Genomic DNA, 15,627 nt, shown 5'->3' with positions numbered 1-15,627 from the left:
GGGTTGGAAGGTGTATGACTTGGAATCGGGTGACATTTTTTTTTAAAGTGATGTCAAGCTTTATGAAAATGATCGAGTTTCCATTTGCTGATAATGTTGGAGTTATGGATACTCATATGGGTACGGATGATGTGTCTTACAATAATGTTGGTGTTGACATTGATTTTTTGGACGACCTAGAGCATGTGCTAGAGGTCGGTGAGGGCTCCCTCAACCCCGATATTGCTCCCGAACATACCAGCCTTGCTACGCCTATTACTCATACTTCTACTGCGTCACCTACTACCGCTACTGCTTCTTCCAAGGCTGCTCCCACAAATGTGTCTGGCAAGTTAGACGCAGCCCTGTTGCGGCTTCCAATGCTGCTCGCGGCTGCCTCGCGGAGCGGGCTGCTCCTGCTACTGTTTCGAACAGCACCCCACAGGCTGCTCCGAACCTTCGCTCTACTTCTTCTCTGGATTTGGATTGTGGCCAGCGTCAAAGACACCCTCCGGGATGGCACCGTGATTATGTGGCACATACTGTTTTTCTTCCATGACCATCTATCTCTCACAGTTCATCGCCTAATACAAGCTCCTTAGGTAATTCTTACCCCTTAGCACACTTTTTTGTGAATTGTGATAAATTTTCTATACAACATCGTATATTTATTGCAGCTATAGACACAACGGTTGAGCCTCAAAATTCTATGGAAGCTATATAACATGAAGGTTAGGAAGAGGCTATGCAAAAAAGAAATATTTGCATTGGAAGATAATGAAACCTGGGTCATAGAAGAATTACCTTCGGGTAAGAAGGCTCTCAAGTGCAGATGGGTTTACAAAGTGAAACATAATTCTGATGGCACAATAGAACGATTGAAGGCCCGTTTTGTTATTTTTGGCAATCATCGGGCTGAGGGCATTGACTATAATGAAATATTTGCTCCTGTTGCTAAAATGGTCACTGTTCGCGCTTTCTTAGCTGTTGCGGCGGCGAAAAATTGGGAATTTTATTAGATGGGTGTCCATAATGCCTTTTTTCACGATGATCTTGATGAAGAAGTTTATATGAATCCATTTCTCGGGTTCCATGGCTCAAAATCTAATTTGGTCTTTTGTCTTCAGAAGTCACTATATGGCCTTCGCCAAGCACCTTGTTGTTGGTTTGCGAAGTTAGCTGGTCCTCTTAAAAGGTACGGGTTTTCTCAATCGTACTTTGATGATTCCCTTTTCACTCTGAAATGGGGAACTATCCATCTTAGTGTTCTTGTCTATGTTGATGACTTGATAATATCTGGGAATACTTCTTCTGCTATTTCTGAATTTAAGTCCTACTTTAGCACATGTTTTCATATGAAAGATCTGGGTGTTTTGAAATATTTTTTAGGAATTGAGGTTGCTAGAAGTCCGGAAGGTTAATTCCTTTGTCAGAGGAAATATATTGTTGATATCATTACCGAAACAGGTCTTCTGGGTGCTCAGCCGGTTGCTATTCTGATTGAGCAGAACCACACTTTAGCCAAATCGAACTCTACTCTTATTGATGATCCTAAGGTATATAGGCGGCTTGTGGGTTGTCTCATAATTATCTTTCACTCGGCCGGATTTGGCCTATACTGTTCATATTTTGTCACAGTTCATGCAACCACCTCATCAGGATCACCAGGAGGCGGCCATTCGTACAGTTCGCTATTTGAAGGGTTGTATAGGATAGGGGATACTATTGAGTTCAGATTGTGATTTGCATTTGACAGGTTGGCGTGACTCGGATTGGGCTAGTTGTCCTTTGACGAGACATTCTATTTCTAGTTGGTTGGTGTTTCTTGGTGGTTCCCCTATTTCGTGGAAGATTAAGAAGCAACATACTGTCTCTAAGTCTTCTTCAAAGGCAGAGTATCATTCGATGTCTCATGTAGATGATGAGTTAAAATGTTTGAAGGCACTACTCAAAAGTTTGGGAGTTTCGCATCCACGTGCGATGAGTCTATTTTGTGATAGTCAATTAGCGTTATATATTGCCCAGGATCTAGTTTTCCATGAGCATACTAAGCATATTGAGGTTGATTGTCACTATGTTCGGGATGCTATTCGGGACGACACTATTAGTACTTCTCATGTGTGGACATCGGATCGATTAGCAGATATTTTTACTAAGGCTCTTGGCAAGCAACAATTCTTATATCTTCTTATTGGCAAGTTGGACATTAGTGACCTGCATGCTCTAACTTGAGGGGGGGGGTGTTAAACCCAAATATTGTACTTAGTATTGTATTTAGTTAATGGGCCGATTTATAAGGCCTAATCTCTTATCTTACGGTGTATAAATACTTTGTGCAAAAGCTAATACGATATATAGAAAATTCATTCTCTAAAGTTTGACACTAATCATGTTTTCAAGGGGAATAAATGAAAAAATTGCTGAAATGAGTCAAAATCAGTCTGAACCGAACCTTATAACTTTTAGACCCTTTGCCAAACAAGATATATAACCTTGTTTTATTTTTTGCTATTTGCCAAACAAGGTTTTTTTGTTTGATCTATTTAATTGATTTGCTAACTTCAGTGGGTTTGGAGGTGGCTCGGAAGAGGGCGGAGAATTTCCATCGAGAGAATTTGCTTAACTAGCTTATAGGTAGAGTGTATTAGTTGATATTCACTAATCAACATAATGTCAGTTGTTATTGTACGTGTACGAACCTTAGGTCCACAATAATATTGTTGTGAACCAGGTCCACATAAGAGTTTTCATACAAAAAAAAACGGAGGAATTAGTAAGAGCATCTCCAATGATTGTAGTTAGAGACTTGCTTGCAATTAAGAAAATTCCCTAACTACTATCTTAATCATTTGAGCTAATAAATGAAATTAGTTTGGTCAAGCAAATTAGCTAGTAACAAACCATTGTGGCACAAACTAGCTAGGAAAGAGATTAGCTTAAAATCTTATGTGGCATAAGAGCATCCACAAGGGATTAAAGGTGTCAAAACCTACCAAACCGACCTAATCTAAAACCAACGCGAAAAATATCAAATTCTAGACCGTATTGTAGACCTGAATTAGACCAAATAAACATGGAACGATTGATTCAAGTCAGGTGTTCGATCTAAGAAAATTTAAGATTTCAGGTTTTCATTCCGGTCTAAACCCAAAATAATCCGGTTCGGACCTAAAACTCAGATTTTTTTCATAGCTTGGTGAACTTTTGTAATTTGTTAAATACTTAAATAGTTAAATGTATTAAATTTATTGCAAACTTGTAGTCCTTATACACATGGTTGACTTGTAATTTTTTACTTAATTAACATTTTTACTACGCTTATATATTTATTTACTTATAATATGTTATCTAATCATGTTTTCAAGGGAAATAAACGAAATAATGCTGAAACGAGTTTAAAATCGAATCGAACCTTGTTACCTTTAGACCCTTTGCCAAACAAGATACTCCTCCGTTTCATATTATTTGCAACAATTAGACATTTTTCTTTTCCACTTTATGTCAAATCATTGCAAATAATATAAAACGGAGGTAGTATATAAACGTGTTTTATTTATCGCCATTTACCTAAAAACAGAAAAGAACTTCAACAAGTAGAACACTCTTAATGCCTAATCTATTCAGCTTAGTTTCAATTCATTTCTTAATTTTTTTTCTCTCATAAATAATTTAGTTCAGTTCAGACTATTCAGTAAATCAGAACAAACAGGTATATTCCTTGAAATCTTACCGAATGCCCTAAACCTATCGTCCTCCCCTTCATAAAAAACCACGAGTAAACAAATTTTTCACAATTGAGGTTAGGGGTGTACATCCACAGGACCGGACCTGAAAACCGACCTGATCCGGACCTGTTGGGACCGGACCTGACCCGGACCTGTAGATTCAGGTCCGGTCCCGGTCCTTAAAATTCAAGGTTTCCGGTCCCGGTCCGGATCAGGTCCAAACCCGGGGTTTTCAGGTCTAGACCTGAAACCCGGTAAAATTGTGTTTTAGTATTAAAAAAAAAAAAAAAAAAACTTTTTTTCCAAAAATCAAAACAACAAATCAGTTTTCATTTCTAAACCCTAAATCCCTCACACACTTTCTCTCAGTCGACAACACTCACCCACTCACCTCAGGCGACCACCAGTCCACCACTATCATACACCGGCCAGGCATCCATCGCCCACCAGCGGCATCGCCCATCACCCTAAACCCCCCTTACCCCTTACGCTGCACCAATTACCAGGGTGAAAACCTTTCACGCTGCCAGCCACCAACGCGAAACCCTCCGATCCGCCTCCTGCACCAGCCACCAGCGCGAAACCCTCCTGCACACCGCTGCACCAGCCACCAGCACGAAACCCCCCTACACGTCGTTGCCCCGCTGTACTAGCCACCAGCACGAAAACCTCCCAGACGCTGCACCACCAACCAGCGTGAGTGTGCGACACACCTGCTCCCTAAGCTACCAACCACCAGTCACCCTCACGAGGTGACGCGACAACTGGTAGTTCAACCACCGACGTCCGTCGCGCGACAACCCTTGCTCCGGTCCATACACAAGTCTAGTAGGCTATTTATTTATTTTTTTTAAAAAAACAAAAAAAAAATCATGAATCAGGTCTGTTCAGGTCCAAACCCGGACTAGACCTGATTGTTCAAGTCTGACCCGGAATCGGACCTGAATCTTCAGCTCCGGTCTCCGGTCCTCAAAATTCACTAATTCAGGTCCCGGTCCATTCAGGTCCGGGTCAGGTCCGTTCCGGTTTTAGACCGGTGTACAGCCCTAATTGAGGTAAAAGACAGAGAGAGTGCGGGAAAAACCTCAACTCTTCGAAATTTCGAACCCCAAACCCCGCTCTCTTCTCATTAAATTATTCCACATTTTCATTATTTCTACACTTGTAATTTTATTTTTTAATTTTTCTAATATTCATTCTTCCCTTTTTCTTCAATTCGTCTTCTTTAATTAATTCCCCCAATTTCCAGATTTCCTCCGTTTTAGGGTTCCATCTTCTTCAATCTCAATCAATTTTTTGGGAAAGTACCTTGATTTCAAATTCTGAATTCTAGGGTTTTAGCAACAATGGTGAAAGTAAAGAAAGAGAAAGGAAGTACTAGTAAGAATGCTGCTGCTCCTGCTACTGTTGTTGATCGAGGATTGAGGAGTCGGAAAAATAGCGCCGGTGATTCCGCCGCCGTAGAGCGGAAGCCACGGCCGCCGTCGCAGCGCGGAAGTGTGGAAGGAGAAGAGGAGGAAGAAGATGAAGTTGTTGTTAGGAGAAATCTTCGGTCTAGATATCTCGCCGTCAAGAATTTACTATCTGGTTTTTCTCTATTTCTTTCTCACTTTGAATTTTTGTGTTTTATTGGTGTTTGTGTTGTGATTGTTGAGCTAATTAAGGTATATTGAATTGGTAGGTGGAGCTGATGATTTGTTGCGGCCGGATTCCGATAGGTTCAAGACTATGATTGATGAAGTTGAGAGTTTGCATAAGAAAGGTGTTCATTGATTTCAACTTTTAACATCATTTTATGTTTTTGTCAATTGTAATGCAGTTTTTATAAATTATGCCTTTTGCTTTTATATGGAATTCAATTATTTGAAGTACATTGCTTATTAATGTCTTGATTTTTAAATGCTGTGACATTTTTAGAACATGCATATAAATTAATGTGAAGTACATTGCTTAGCAAATGAAGTACTGGTAATAGGCCAAAGATTTCGTGGGGAAAATATTAACATTGGCAATTTTAGCCAATTTGATTGATGTTTGGTTCTACCTGGTTAGGGCTTAGGGTACTCGTAAGTCGCAAGTATTGTGAAATTGTAGGTTTGATCAAGGGCCTTGAGTGATTAGTGTAACCTATATACTCATTATTTTGCTAGTGTTATATTTGATGTTTGATAGAATTGGCTTGGATGTATCATGTATGTAAAGATGTTGTGGGATAGTGTTTTAGAGAGTCCATTAAGTTCATGGTGGAACTCTTTGACTGCGATTTTTGGGCATTTTCTAGAGCAGCAAATTATGCACTTTGTATGTGCTGTGCTTGCTTTTATAAAGAACTTTTGAGGCGTTTGTTTGATCGAGGGGTAAACACATAATAGAAAGTTAAGCTGACGAAGTGCTGTAATTATCTGGATATTAGTTACATTTATAATAGCAATATAGGAGTAACTTTCAAAAGCTCAGGACATAGCCAAATGAAAGCATGAAAGTCCTGGGTAGAGGCAGAGAATTAACATAGATTGGGAGGGGATTTGATTGCTAGATAATGCTCTCTCTCCCACTCTCTCTCACTGGCATTATCTGCCGATAACTTCAAATTCTTAATTGTAGTATAACTCCAATGAGGTCTCAATGCTCAAATATTCATACCAAGATAATTAATCAAGACAAAGGACAAATTATGCATTAATCTTGGTTTAAATTTTGTATTCTCTATGTATTGGTTTCAGTTCGGAAGCCTCGGGAGCAAGTGGCTGATGCAGAGGCTTTATATGACATTACAAGCAGTTTTGTGAAAACTGTTAGGGCTCAAAAAAATGAAGGTGTGACTCCATCAGATTTTGTGTCTTGCCTGCTTAGGGATTATAGTCGTCAAGGTGGTGGTGCTACGGGCAGTGTAGATGGTTCTGGGAACACGATACTTTGGAAAGACATTGGGCTTGCAATTTCTCAAATTTTCAGAAAAGGCACTGGATGTTGTACCATGTTAGTTACTTTCTGCAAACCTTTCTATTGATCCAAAAGTTCTCTACTATTTTATTTATCTAGATTTCACATCTGCCTTTGTTAACTTTCCAGGCTAGGGCCTATGTCTTCTGAACTAAAGAGAAGGAAGACTGTAGTTCGGAAAAAACATGTCAAGCCAACTGATACTTCACGGCCTGAAGAGGTAGGGACTGTAGAGCTGCCTAGTTTGTTAATTGACCTTTTTAATTCTTGATTGTTAATGAGAGAGGTTGATCGGTATATTCTTAGTTGATTGATATTTTTACAATGTGTTTTGCATATTATTCACTAGATGTCTGTTGGTTTTATTGCAGCTTGATAGCACTGTGGAAGAGAAAACTGATACAGATAAGAATATGTCAATAATGTTTGGCATTTTGGGGAAATATCGGAGGGTTCGCCTTGAAAATTTAATTCTGAACAGAACATCTTATGCACAGACAGTGGAAAACTTATTTGCTTTGTCATTTTTAGTGAAAGATGGAAGAGCTAAAATCACTGCAGATGCGGATGGCCATTTTGTTTGTAAGAGCCGCAGCTGATCAACTGATTTATATTTATGCACAAACTATCTCTATGATGCACTCATTGCCTCGTCAGCTTTTTTTTTTTTTTTTTTTTTTTTTTTGACGGCAATGCTAATGTATTGTTTCTTTCCCTTTGGCAGGCCCTAAGAATGCTCCATCTGCTGAAGATATCACATCAGGCAAAGTTGCGTACAGTCACTTTATCTTTAGATACGACTTCAAGGACTGGAAGGTAAATATGCAGTTCGAACCCCGCGCAGCTGCTATATTGTATTTCCCATCTTTAATCCTGCGTGAATTTCGTTGTATGGATTCCTTTTTCAAGGACTGGAAAGTAGTGATTCTGCTTATTTTCTTACAGAAGCTGAGTTCCATTGAATATTAGCCAGTTTGCCTAAGCTATGTCGATTAGGCCCTAGTAGCACCAATCACCCAAGTTTGCTGTTTGATAGTTTCATCTAGTTTCACAGATGTGCTGCTTGATCTTTTAGAAGTAGGCTTAGCATGTAGCTCAACCTTTTTCCAGCTAAAGTAATTGCCAACACAGGCGATTTGTGCTTCTCTCATTATTTTGAAGCTTGGGTTGGAATAATCCGAGGCATAGTTGGCTGGAAAACCAAGCATTCAAGTTCATGGGATTCATGAACCTTTATGAACAAATATTCACTATATCACTACGTATCTCTGAAATTCTGAGTAAGGTGTTAAAGTTGGTGAATTTGTCAAGAACAACAAACATATTTTATAGTATTTCAGCATGCTTGTTACAGAGTACAATATTAATGGTTGCTGTATACCAGTAACTTAGCTGATTCAAGGATGTGCTATAACATATCACTTGATTGATTTTACAGTTGATGATGGATTCTGTTGGAGAAGGCGAGGAGCTGATGCCACACAGGGTTCCGGCAGATACATCTGCTGATTCAGAGCTACCAACTGTATCAGAAAATGAAGTTCCTGAAAAAGCTGCTACAACGACCCCAATTAGAAAATTATCAAGAAATCGTGGTCGTGTTCTACAAGAACAGATTGTTGAAGACTCACCGGAGAGCGACGAAAATAGATTAAGAGCTGATTATATCAGAAAGGGAAAGCGCAGATTAATATGAGGCTTGGATGAATTGTACAGCATCTTGATCTTTAGGCACCTTCATATATTAAATTTTAGATTGTCTATAATCATTTTTAGTTTCATCTAATGTTTCAGGTTTTGGACAAGTTTAACTAATGTAACCTAATTATTTCTGAAGTGGCTGTCTTCTTTACAGCCTACATGACTCTATTTAGTCTCATTTGTTTGCCTGTATGAGATTTGTACCATGTTCTCTAACTTCAGCTAATATTAAGTTGATATGTTCTAAATTAGTTGATACGTTTCTTTTAGGATAATTTGCCAATTACTACCGCAAGTTAATACCACTTTGTAAATTAATACCGCAAATTAAAAAAGTTGTGAATTACTACTGCAAAATTTTTTAAGATGTTGCGATTATTACCAAACCCCCATTAAACCCAACTATGACGTCATGATATCCCTTTAACCCATGTTTGACCATGGTTAAGGGCCTTAACCAGCTTCCAAAAAAAAAATGGGTTAGGGATATAATGACGTCATGGTTAAAGGCTTTAACCCATGTTTGACCATGGTTAAGAGCTTTAACCATGGGTTAAAGTGATATAATGACGTTATAGTTGGGTTAAATGGGGGTTTGGTAGTAATTGCAACATCTTAAAATTTTTTGCAGTAGTAATTCACAACTTTTTTAATTTGCGGTAGTAATTTACAAAGTGGTATTAGCCTGCGGTAGTAATTTGCAAATTTTCCTTTCTTTTATTAAGTTTGACTATGAATAAATTTACCTTAAGCAATTCTAATTATCAATAAGTAAAAATTATAAAAAGTTAATACTTTGAAAAATAAAAATACATAGTGAGAGGAAATATGACGAGATCTTTTATGATTATATTTTTCTTACTCGTATAATTTACCAAAGCTACTCAAAGAGATTTTTCTTATTTTTTGAATTGAGTTAATTGAATAGAATTGATTAGAGTTGAACTAAAATGAATTGTTCATTTCTTCAAAAAAAAAAAAAAATGAATTGTTCATGAGAGAAGGAAATTAGAAATTGAATTGATTGGAGCTGAACTGAAATTAAGCCGAAAAGAAAAGACCCAAAGTGGTGTTGGTGAAGAATATAGAAAGTTAAAACATGTTCCCTAACTAATTTGGAATGGAAGAAGTATAACCTATTAATCAATATGTTCATAATACTTCACATTGATCACTAATCTAATGTTTTAGAGCAGTGTTTTCAATTCAACTTTTCGATTCATTTTTTGTTTGAGTAAATTAAATGTATTAATCATAAATTTATAACGGTTTTAAAATAACCTTAATAGAGCTCATTTCAACTTAACTAGTCTGGTCTAATTTAAATCCAAACAAAATGATTTCAGTTATGCTTAAATGTTAAAACTAGAAAATACAATATACTTAAGTCAATCTAATTTTAAACTTATGGATTATATATTGCCCTAAACTTTTGTATCCTCTATACATTACTACTTGGTACTTCATCTATTTCTCCCTCTTGTATCATCTGAATTTATAACTCTCAGGATCAACCAAACATTTTATCCGCCTACTATATTCTAATTCATACTTTTATTAAGCATTTAAGCTCATGCATTCTATCTTTACAGAAAGACTAATCTCACATTTTAATTGATCAATTAGAATCAATAAAGTAATTATAATGTTGCTAGAATTTTCTTGCAAAAATATAAAAATTAATTTTTTTTGGCTCAACCAACCAAATCACCAAAACATAACAAGTACTACAGTAGTACCCTTAATACGGGCTTGGGTGATACAACCCGCCCAATAACATCACGCCCAAATCATCAATCCAGCCATTGGATTCTTGATATGCTCAATCAAGATAGCACGTGACCTCCCTTTCACTTTGTTTTTTTTTTTTAAACAAACCGACTTTAATTTCCCTTTTTCTTCTTTTATTTATAGATTTTTTTTTGGAAGAAATTTTATAAATTTATTTTTGAAAAAAAAAACCCATAAAACTTCCATTTGCATTTCCTCTCCACCTCCTCACCTCAAATATTTTCATTTTTTTTTTAAAAAACTCTTAAAAAAAAAATAATAAAAAAAAAATCCAAAATCCATTATTTTTTTTGTAAAATCAACCTCAAGCGCTCAATATTCTGTCTCCTAGTTTCTCTCTCTTCGAGGCGTTTCTTCCTCAACCTTTCTTTCTCTCTCCTCCCCAAACCTCTAAACCCTAGTTCTGCTAGGGTTTTCATTTTTTCACTTAATTTTTCTCAATCATTTTCCATTTTATCTAGGGTTTTGTCAATTTTGGTATTTGAATTTGTAATTTTTGCTTAAATTTTGTTGGGTTTAAAGCTCGAAAAATTCAACTTCAAATGGACGGCCGAAAGAGAGGAAGGAACAACGATGCTGGTGCTGTTCATTCTAATGGCGGATTTAAGAAGCATAAGCAAGGTTTGTTCATTTCTAGAAACTTCTCAAGTGTTTGAATTAATTTCTAGAAACTTCTTTTTTGCTTTTCTGTGTTTCTGGACTTGGATCTGAACTTAGAAGCAAGAACTAAGAGGTTATTTTTTTCTTGTTATTTAATTGGTAGAATTATTGTTAGAAATGAATAGATTTTTTACCTTAATAATTTTGATTTTATTTTTTTCATTTCTGTGAAAAGGTATTAGATTAGAAAAATCTCTGATTTAGGATTTTGTACAATTGAGTTTCTTTGTATAGAAAGAATTATGAATGGGGTTTTACCCAACTGATGTCACTATTGTGATTTGTACCTAATTTGGGAAAAGGGTTACTATTTAGTAGTAGCCCATGTGGATGCAATTTTGAATTTTTTTCGATGTAGGAGTATTATCTCCGTTTCACTCTAATAGGCCACATTTGTGTAGTTTTGAAGTATTTAGTACTTCGTCCGTCACACCTTAGTAGGCCACATTTTTTTTTTGGGACGTACTAGAATAATTGGCCACTGTATTTATATATATGAGTGAGTTATGTGATAAATTTGAGCGAGGGAGTAGAATTTAGCTGATTTGTGTTATCACTCGTAGTATATTTTTGAAGTGTGATGCAAGTGATTAATGTCCTGTATGTGGCTTGTGTGAAATGATTTGTGTGCAAGCTCAAAGGATAGATTGCCTGCAGTTTATTTTGTGTGCATATGCTGATTTTGCCTAGGATTTTTAAGATCGTTATCTGTTTTGTTTAGAGAAAAATGAAGTAGGCAAATTTATTTTTATAAATACAAGACTTTAGAGCCATTGCAGGGAATTGCAATTTGAAAAGCTAACACTTTTAAATATATAGACTATAGAGTCAAGCTATCGTAGGTCTACAGTGCATATTATCTAGCCAGAGCATATAACTTGTGTTAAATTGTGTCTCATGTGATGAAGCTTTGGTTTAGTAGTGTGTTATTATTTTCTATTAATTACATGTAAAGTCACTTCAATTAAGTATTTGATTATTTTCAACTTCTTTAACACAACGAAGGCAAGGAAAACTCACAAAAAATAATTAATGTTTTGTAACAGAAACGGATGGTATAGGAAGCAAATCAAAGCCTTGCACCAAGTTCTTCAGGTTCATATCTTTATCTATTTAATAAATATCAACATTATAGCGTATCGTTTCTAAAATGTTTTGGTTATTAACTTGTCCAATCGAACAGATTTTACGGTCCATAAATATATAAATTACTAAGCATGCAAGTTATGTAGCATCTTCATTCTATTAATCTCTCATTCTCTTTGCTATTGTCAATGCTTTTAAATTTCTTGTTGTCTTTCATGTAGCATCTTCATTCTTCTACATTTCTTTTATCTTGTTATTTTTCAAGTTAAGATGCAATGCACATTAATTTTCTGCCTCTATGATTGGGGTTTTTACTATTTTTTTTTTGTTTTTATAATCTATAGTATTTAACCAACTAATTTTGCTTCTATTGTTAGAAGAATATTTGACTAGATTAGCTTCATTTTCATTTTTCTGATTTCTGGAGACCTCTATACGCCTGTTCCAGTTGCATTATGAGTTTACTGTTTCTGCTTATTTGGCTATCATTTCTGTAACATGAACTTGGGTTTTTCTTTGTGAGAATTTAGCTAATTTTAATGGAAATTAGTTTATAGTGCATTGGTTCTGAGACTAATGAGTATGTTTGTTGCTCACGATGTTGAAGATTTTGATTGGAAAATTTTGGGTACATATTTATGTTTCTTAATTTCACCAAGTTTATAGCTCTCATTAATGTAGTCTTCAATTCAAACATATTACTGCGGGCTTTAGAGATAATAAAAATGGATATAATTTCATAATAAAAATGAGTGTGATCTATTCAGGTGGTGCAAGAAGTAGCCTATCCTTGTTCAGGTTCAGTCATTCAGCCTTTCAGGGATAACGTTTTGGATTATTTATTGATGTCATTCTCACTTAGCTATGTGATATGAATATACTTTGCCTTGTGATACTTATACTAGCTTTCTCTTGCTTCTCCACCTTGACAGTAAGGAAAATGTATAATTTCATTTTGTGATTGAAAGTATGCTTTTAGTTGTAAAAAAGAATTATGTAATATGATAGAGAAGAAAATGAATTGAATGAACTATGTGGCTTCCTTGTAAGAAGACCATGTTGTTATGGAGTGGAAGTTACTTGAAGGTGAATTAAACCTTGTATCTCAAGGAATTAGGTTCGAAATTGAAATCTTTTAGGTCATATATGGTATATTGAATTTGTTTTGTAGCTTTACTGATCCAAAGTTGCTTGATGTCTATAGTGATGTACTTGATTGGGGAAAGTAACCTGTATGCTTGACAGTATTACTTGTCAACTTTAGTTTATCTGATCACAGTTGATCTTTAGAAACAATTTTCTTATGTTAGTAGTCTCACTGGATTTTAGCTTACTTTGGTTGATTAATGTGGGTTCAATCAAGTTATATTTTTGGTTAACCATGTTGAAGTAGATGTTTTGTCTGGCTGTATTCTTCTGAAATGAATTTTCTGTTCAATTGTGTGGATTCAATTTTAGTTTTTTTGTAATAGTCTCTCCATTTGTTAATCAAGATGTGCTATATTATTTTCTAGCACCTTTTTGGTATCCTTGTCCCCCTGGAAGAAGTGCTTGTACTTGATTCTGTAGAGGGTGTGAAAACTTTGGTCTGAATCAGTTGGTATTGGCTCCTGCACTTTCATGCTAGCTTAATAATTGTGTGCTGTTGCTGTAGGGAAAGGATCCCCACTCTATTTACAGGAGACTGCTTTTAGACGAGGACTACTTTGTTTTATGTGGTCCTCTAACATATATCATATGGAACTTTAATTTAGCTACTGAATCTTATTGTGTTGCAGTACATCTGGATGCCCATTTGGAGAAAATTGCCACTTTCTGCACCATGTCTCTGGTGGCTACAATGCTGTTGCTCAGTTGATGAACCTTCCGCCCATGTCAAGAAATGCTCCACCACCACCACAACCCCCTCCACAGTCACACAACGGCTCTGCTCCTGGCGCTAAAACCCGCCTGTGCAACAAATTCAACTCTGCTGAAGGGTGCAAATATGGCGATAAATGCCATTTTGCCCATGGTGAGTGGGAACTTAATAAACCTGTTGCTCCACCATCCTTTGATGATCCTCGTGCTAGGGGGGGTCATCCGATGCATGGACGCTTTTCTGGGCGACATGAGCCACCTGTTCCCGCTGGTCTTGGTGCCTTTGGCGAATCAGCAACTGCTAAGATTAGTGTTGATGCCTCCTTAGCTGGGGCCATCATTGGTAAGAGCGGTGTGAACTCGAAACAGATTTGCCGTCAAACAGGTGTGAAGCTTTCGATTCGGGATCATGATTCTGATTCAAACAAGAGGAACATTGAACTTGAAGGAACCTTTGATCAGATCAAGTTGGCGAGTGAAATGGTACATGATCTTGTAGCAAGTGTCAGTGCAAATACTCCCTTTAACAAGGCTCCTGGAGGACCTGCACCCCATGGACCTTTCTCAACTAATTATAGGACCAAGCTTTGTGAGAACTTTACAAAAGGTTCATGTACTTTTGGAGATAAGTGCCACTTTGCTCATGGGGCTGCCGAGCTACGGAAGTCTGGAGTATGAGTCTTTGCGGATCCCAATTTTGTTTGTTGGGTTTTCAGTCTTCATGATGATGGGTTTGTGAAGCTCTTAATCTTGAATATGGCTAATCCAATCTAGACTCTTTTTAGTAAAATGAGGTTCAATGATTCCTAGAGATGGCTTCTTTGCTGCTTGTCATTACTAGTTTGTTTTCCTTAGGTTTTGTGGTTGGACGATACTTGTTTGCTTTTCCCACCTCTAATAGATAGAATTCTGCTAAACATGGGAGGTAATGGCTGGTCATTACATTCAACTAATTACTGTCAAGAGAAGATAGACAGAAGGTAAATTGCTGCATGGTGTTGTAATTCACGTTAGAGCTGTCATCAGAGTACAATCAGACACAGGCTGTATTTGCACTGTTTTTGGAATAGCTATGTCATGACCATAGACTGTCGACTCCTTTCATTGGCCTAGTGTATGTTTAGAATATATTTAGCCGCTAAATCTCTATTTTCATGATCGTACTTGATCTACTTGCACATTCATCAGCACGTAGTGGATGCAATGAAAGTTAATTTATTTAAATTGTGTGGAATCCATGTTCATGGCTTATATGTGAGCAGCTTATGCAGTTGCGAAGCTTTGGAAAAGCTTGTGTTTTTAGGACTAATCAATGTGTTGTTTTTGCTGCGCTAACCGCTCTGGTTTTTGTTAGCAAAATGTAGAGACTAGAGAGAGCATGTTTGCTTCTGATGTGTTGTTTGAATGTTTATGTTGATATGCTGTTTGAAATTACTGGTTCTCAATACACCTGCTAACTGAACACACGGATAGAAGCTTGTTAAATATATGTAGACATGACTTGATGTTTCAATGTTATGTGCTTAAATTACAGTGAAAATACTTGCTCAAACCAGAACTTTCATTTACTTGATCTAAACTTACCTGACTTGATCTTCTATGGTACCAATAAATTGGACCTTGATGTACGTTCTACGTAATGGTTGTTGTAAGATAAAAAATACTAGCTATAAACATTGTTGAGCATGTACTCACAAACATTATTAGTTTGACTTCAGGTTGTGCTACTAGTTTTGTTAAATGAAGTTTTTGTAAAAGATTAAATAAAAAAATATGTTAACGTTTTTACAGCGACATTAATATACAATCCCTAGCGTCAACTTGCCATATTCAGTTAAGGGGTTCTCTGTCTTGAACTCTAAATGTCAATTACATTGATCGC

General features: G+C 36.5%; 2 protein-coding genes across 3 annotated transcripts; both read left to right on the top strand.

Annotated features, from left to right (window-relative positions):
* Positions 1 to 4,764: 4,764 nt before the first annotated feature.
* LOC145630930 (non-structural maintenance of chromosomes element 4 homolog A-like) lies at positions 4,765 to 8,576 on the top strand. 2 transcript variants are annotated; one of them, XM_081683053.1, is made up of 8 exons: positions 4,789 to 4,868; positions 5,038 to 5,291; positions 5,386 to 5,466; positions 6,428 to 6,683; positions 6,777 to 6,867; positions 7,019 to 7,229; positions 7,372 to 7,463; positions 8,086 to 8,576. In XM_081683053.1, exons 2-8 carry the CDS (start codon positions 5,051 to 5,053, stop codon positions 8,341 to 8,343), a joined length of 1,230 nt encoding a protein of 409 aa, XP_081539179.1. In that variant the 5' UTR covers positions 4,789 to 4,868; positions 5,038 to 5,050; the 3' UTR covers positions 8,344 to 8,576. The 2 variants fall into 2 exon arrangements, with proteins under 2 accessions (XP_081539178.1, XP_081539179.1); XM_081683052.1 differs by having other exon boundaries at positions 4,765 to 5,291; positions 8,086 to 8,575.
* Positions 8,577 to 10,460: 1,884 nt separating this feature from the next.
* LOC145632199 (zinc finger CCCH domain-containing protein 14-like) lies at positions 10,461 to 14,969 on the top strand. Its single transcript, XM_081684510.1, has 3 exons — positions 10,461 to 10,760; positions 11,846 to 11,894; positions 13,664 to 14,969. Exons 1-3 carry the CDS (start codon positions 10,682 to 10,684, stop codon positions 14,421 to 14,423), a joined length of 888 nt encoding a protein of 295 aa, XP_081540636.1. The 5' UTR covers positions 10,461 to 10,681; the 3' UTR covers positions 14,424 to 14,969.
* The last annotated feature ends 658 nt before the right edge of the window (positions 14,970 to 15,627 follow it).

This window comes from Chenopodium album, chromosome 5 (genome assembly GCF_948465745.1).
Source record: "Chenopodium album chromosome 5, dcCheAlbu1.1, whole genome shotgun sequence".
NCBI lineage: Eukaryota > Viridiplantae > Streptophyta > Magnoliopsida > Caryophyllales > Amaranthaceae > Chenopodium > Chenopodium album.
This window is presented reverse-complemented; position numbering and strand designations above follow the sequence as displayed.

Coding starts and splice junctions, on each gene's coding strand:
- LOC145630930 (XM_081683053.1), top strand. CDS start 5,051: ATGGTGAAAGTAAAGAAAGAGAAAGGAAGTACTAGTAAGAATGCTGCT. Junction 6,684..6,776: donor GGCACTGGATGTTGTACCAT/GTTAGTTACTTT, acceptor TTAACTTTCCAG/GCTAGGGCCTATGTCTTCTG. Junction 7,464..8,085: donor ACGACTTCAAGGACTGGAAG/GTAAATATGCAG, acceptor TTGATTTTACAG/TTGATGATGGATTCTGTTGG.
- LOC145632199 (XM_081684510.1), top strand. CDS start 10,682: ATGGACGGCCGAAAGAGAGGAAGGAACAACGATGCTGGTGCTGTTCAT. Junction 10,761..11,845: donor ATTTAAGAAGCATAAGCAAG/GTTTGTTCATTT, acceptor GTTTTGTAACAG/AAACGGATGGTATAGGAAGC. Junction 11,895..13,663: donor CCTTGCACCAAGTTCTTCAG/GTTCATATCTTT, acceptor ATTGTGTTGCAG/TACATCTGGATGCCCATTTG.